This window comes from Pundamilia nyererei, unplaced genomic scaffold (assembly GCF_000239375.1).
Source record: "Pundamilia nyererei isolate P.nyererei 1_Seehausen unplaced genomic scaffold, PunNye1.0 scaffold00160, whole genome shotgun sequence".
NCBI classification, from domain to species: Eukaryota; Metazoa; Chordata; class Actinopteri; order Cichliformes; family Cichlidae; genus Pundamilia; species Pundamilia nyererei.
In genome coordinates, this window is record NW_005187561.1 from 1,103,363 (window position 1) to 1,105,290 (window position 1,928).

Consider the following 1,928-nt stretch of genomic DNA (forward strand, 5'->3'; position numbering starts at 1 on the left):
AAGAAGAAGAAGAAGAAGAAGAAGAAGAAGAAAAAGGCCACTAAACGAGGAAATGGAAGCTACACAGATGGATGAGAAGTAAGCAGAACCAGCACGGCAGGTTGGATTCCAGTGTAATATCAGAATCAGTGTTAATTAGCAAAGGGAGAATGCAAGCAGTAAGATTTATAAAGACCACCTTGTGCACTCTGGCATGCTACCAGGTTTACTAAACTTCTCTGTTTCAATTATATCGGACGGTTTTGAAAGTGGGCTCTTGTTTAATGATTGCTTGGAAAAAAATAAAAATCTAAAAGCTTTCCCAAATGGATTTTGTGGCCAAAAGCATTAGTGAGGACCACATGGAAATCTCTGCTGGATTTGCCAAATCAAGCCTGCGTGCTGTATTCATCAGGAAAAGCCTTTCTGGCCTCAAGCATTTTTGTCTCCAATTTATTTCTAGTTGGAGCACAGAATTGTTTTACTTTTATATTCAGGGAGAAAATATCTGTGTACGAGGTTGTTAAAAACCTTCTTGCGGTTAAGGTATAAAGCAAGTCAAGTACTGATTTTACAGACTTGTGAAAAGGAACAATGGGATTACTCAGATCACATTACTTTAAAGACACTGGTTCATTATTAGTGTCACCAATAGCATCTGAGCATCAAATATGATACAATTTGTATCATACAAGATTAGCCACCTGATGAAAGCTAAACAACAAATGACACTCTCTCTCCATAATATAGGCTTTTCCAGGTACTAAACATGAAAAACAAGACCCCAAAATCATCTCAGAGCATCCGATCTGACTTGTATCTCAGTAAAATTATACACACATATGTGAAAATGTGACCTCAAATAAATTATGCATTTACATTAAGTGTAAAAAAGAAAAGAAAAATAATACTTTAAACAAAAACTTCAGATGACTCACCATAGTTGTAGTTGTTCTTCTCATAGGTTCTCATATTCATTCTGACTGACTTACATCTGCATCTATCTATGGACACACAAATTACAACTTTTCAAATAAGCACTGACAAAGGAAAGTTTCTTCCAAGTTCCATCTTAAAAATCCACATTTCCCAGTTAAATTTGCAATGCCACATTTGAGTGAGCCAAGAAAGATCATCGTTGCAAGTTTAAATCCACTCAAGATTGTTGCTTGTCTGAGGGCATCTATGAATTTCGTTGTTCTTAAAACATGGACTGATATGACACATTCAAATTTGTTTACTTTCGTGGCCATTTGGACAGCACCCAGCATAGCTGTTGCCTCATGTTACCAATTTTTATACTTCCAATTGGCCAAATGTGGTCTGACTGTAACTATTAAGCTACACTCAGGGCCAAATATAAATATTATCAATACCACTGGTGCAGAATGATGTGAAACTACACCAAAGGTCGGACAATATCTAATCTATCTGTGCTGGCCAAAGTTCTTGAAGCTCTTGTGTGTGAGCAGTTAAAGGAGTTTTTACACACCAATGCCATTTTATCCGAATATCAATCAGGCTTTAGGAAGAATCACAGTACTATCACAGCTGCAATTAGAGTGGTAAATGATATTACTATTGCACTTGATAAAAAACAACACTGTGCATCCCTTTTTATTGATTTGTCAAAAGCATTTGACACTGTTGATCACTGTATTTTAAAACTCTCTCTGAGAGAGCAGTGGCATGGTTCTCAAACTACCTCAGTAACAGGACTCAGTGCATTAAATCTGACGGTCTATGTTATGACTTTGTTACAGTGCACAATGGAGTGCCACAGGGTTCTGTATTAGGTCCCCTTCTATTTATCATTTACGTAAACAATCTTAGTCTACATGTGCCAGATGCAAACTTGCACTTCTATGCTGATGATACAGTTATTTACAGCTGTGGTTCAACTCTTGGCCAAGCCATTGACTCCTTGCAGAAAGCCTTTTCTGCTGTCC

At 37.2% G+C, this 1,928-nt stretch overlaps 1 protein-coding gene across 1 annotated transcript in view; it reads right to left on the bottom strand.

Annotated features, from left to right (window-relative positions):
• The window catches only part of frzb (frizzled related protein), a 22,990-nt gene that overhangs the window by 5,451 nt on the left and 15,611 nt on the right, over positions 1 to 1,928 (bottom strand). Inside the window, exon 4 of the mRNA XM_005745537.2 lies at positions 918 to 983. Within this exon, the coding sequence (XP_005745594.1) occupies positions 918 to 983 (66 nt within the window). The remainder of the gene's footprint in view (positions 1 to 917; positions 984 to 1,928) is intronic.